The sequence below is a fragment of the Beauveria bassiana genome, assembly GCF_000280675.1.
Source record: "Beauveria bassiana ARSEF 2860 unplaced genomic scaffold BBA_S00009, whole genome shotgun sequence".
In the NCBI taxonomy this organism is placed as follows: Eukaryota; Fungi; Ascomycota; class Sordariomycetes; order Hypocreales; family Cordycipitaceae; genus Beauveria; species Beauveria bassiana.
In genome coordinates this window covers 368781-371247 of record NW_007930844.1, presented here as the reverse complement: position 1 = coordinate 371247, position 2467 = coordinate 368781, and the positions used below count along the sequence as shown (strand labels likewise).

Sequence of the window (2467 nt, the reverse complement as noted above, 5' to 3'; positions counted from 1 at the left end):
CCTCCCCCTCCTCCCCCTCCGGCTGGTGGTGCACCACCACCGCCGCCGCCTCCTGCTGCTGGTGCACCGCCGCCTCCCCCGCCTCCTGGCGGCGCACCTGGTGCGGCGGCAACGCCTGCTGGACCACCAGCTGGGTTCCTGGGTCAAATTCAAGGCGGCTTGAAGTTGAAGAAGACGCAGACCAAGGAGTCATCTGGATCGACTGTTGGAAAAGTGCTGGATTAGGAGGCGAGGTTCGCAAGCGAATGGATAACAGACGCCTTCGTTTGACCTAATTTTTACTCTGTTTTACTTTGTAGTGTATGTATGGAGGGTATATTTCTCGCTGAGAGTGTGGAAAGAGGCGGGATTAGCATCAATAGTGTGACTACGGTTTTAATTGTCAATTTCTTCAAAATCTCCCTTGGAAATCAAAAAAATCATGTGGCGTTGGTACATGTCCGTCTCAGATTGCATTCCCAGTAAAGAGCTCAGTTCACGTCTACCTAACGATTGATGCCGGTCAAAAAGCATGGTTGAACCATGGAGCAAGAGACGTGGAATGAAGGACCCCGAAATAGAACGACTTTGGGAACGGTGCGTGACCTGGCGGGAGATGTACGTGTTGGCGACGCCACGAGATGGCCCGTTTACAAGAACAAGGGGATGGCGCGGCCTCGGGTTGTGGCGTGACGGTCTCCTCCAGTTCTCTGGATGGAGGCAAAGTCACATCTGCCAAGACGAGATGGTCATGCTCAGTGAGGTGACGTTGGAGCAAAATTGGAGATGCAGAAATGCAGGGCGAAGGTTGGCAAGGGAGGAATTTCGTTTTCGGCCGGGCGTACAAGTGCACCGACCGCGACGGAAGACGACAAAGGCTTGTTTATGGTCTTCTTTGTGCCGCATCATTTGATTAAGAAAGCAATGCCTTTCATCGAAACGATTCAATTTCGATTTAGTGAGTAAGGGGCCGCTTCACAAAGGGAAACAAAGGTCGTAACTAGTGGCCAGGATCGTTTTGGCCTGAGCTTACCCTTCTCTCGTCCCGGACTCCGTATATGCCCCCTCCCCTTTCAAGGAAAAGAAAGGAGTTGGGCACCAAGAAAAAAAAGAGAGAATGTTCATTTTAAAATGAACCCTGTATACGGACTTGGACGGGATGAAAGAAAAAAAAAAGCTAATGCACGGTGATGAGGCCAGACCCCCCTTGTGATCTCTGTTGCGTGTCTGGGGACTTCATTTGATGGTTGAGAAGGGCGGCAGCTGATTGGCGGGTGTTGGCGACGGACGAACTTGGCTGCAGGAGAAGCGACCACCCGCGATGCTGGCTGGCCAGGTGATGCAACGTCATATTCCCTTGCAGAAACCATGCGCATGACCGGAGACTGCTTTATCATTATTCTAAAAGAGAACTTGAAAAAGAAGAGTAAAAGTCAAGAAGAGAGATTAGGAAGAAAAAAAGGCCACCGGTCTGAACTGGCCGGTTACGCAAATCTCTGGCATACTCGAGCCTTCATCTAGGGGGACAAGGCTTCAGGGTACCTCGCACAGCATCCGGCGATGCGCCGGAACTCGTGGGTAGCACCACAATGCTGACCTTTGTTACTGGTAATACAAAAAAAAAAAGAAGTCTCGAGGGGGAGGGTGTGTGGATGCATGGTGCATGGTGCACATTGACAGTTGCCGATTTGACGTATAAAGTGGCCTTTTTGTTTAATGAGCATGACGTTCTAAATTGTCTGCCCCAGGCTAGCTACACCGCCCAGAGGAAGCGCGCCAGGCAAGGCGGCAAGGCGAGAGAGAGAGAGAAAAACAAAACATATCGAGAGTCTTGGATCACGATCTCATCTGGGCTCGTTGATTATGCGGTGCAAATTACAGGCCGAGTTGTCACCGGCGGCTCCGTGAGCGCGATAAGTGGTGATATAATAACTAGGGGGAGGAGGCATGGGACATGGACAGGGTCTGCAAGGCAGGGCAAGTTTACAAGTTTCAGCTTCCGTTGGCGCAGCGGCTACACAGGCGGCAAAACCATGTTGCCACCTTTCATGGAGGGGAGGGGGGGCAAACAAGGTTGGGCTCTCGGCTTAGGGAATAACTTGCGCATACATATTTGGGCATATCAAATTTACGGAGTTTTGAAAGCTGAGTTCTGACTCGAGCAAGCCAACACCGGGCAAAAGCAAACTGGGGAAAGCTCACTAGTAGGAATATATGAGAGCAGTGCCAATCAATATTATAGAGAATTATTCCGGAATTGGCAATTTTTATGCACGTCCTTGGCTTTTGAAACCCGAGCTTAAAGAGATAAAAAAGAAAAAAAAAACAATTAAAAATTTCATGCCCCGCCTGATCAAAACAGAGATGTATGTATGCATGTTGGTGGCCTTGTTCGATTTTTACTCCGTAGGCTGTTTTACGAAACACGAGTTGCATTGACGCTGGGGGATTACCTGCGGGGAGAGAGAGAGGGAGGGGGGGGGCATCC

At 50.5% G+C, this 2467-nt stretch overlaps 1 protein-coding gene across 1 annotated transcript in view; it reads left to right on the top strand.

The window, feature by feature from the left end:
• The window catches only part of BBA_04117 (actin cytoskeleton-regulatory complex protein pan1), a gene marked incomplete at both ends in the record, with an annotated part of 4516 nt that extends 4291 nt beyond the window's left edge, over window positions 1–225 (top strand). The window contains one exon of the mRNA XM_008599214.1: window positions 131–225. Within this exon, the coding sequence (XP_008597436.1) occupies window positions 131–225 (95 nt within the window). The remainder of the gene's footprint in view (window positions 1–130) is intronic.
• Window positions 226–2467: the final 2242 nt, after the last annotated feature.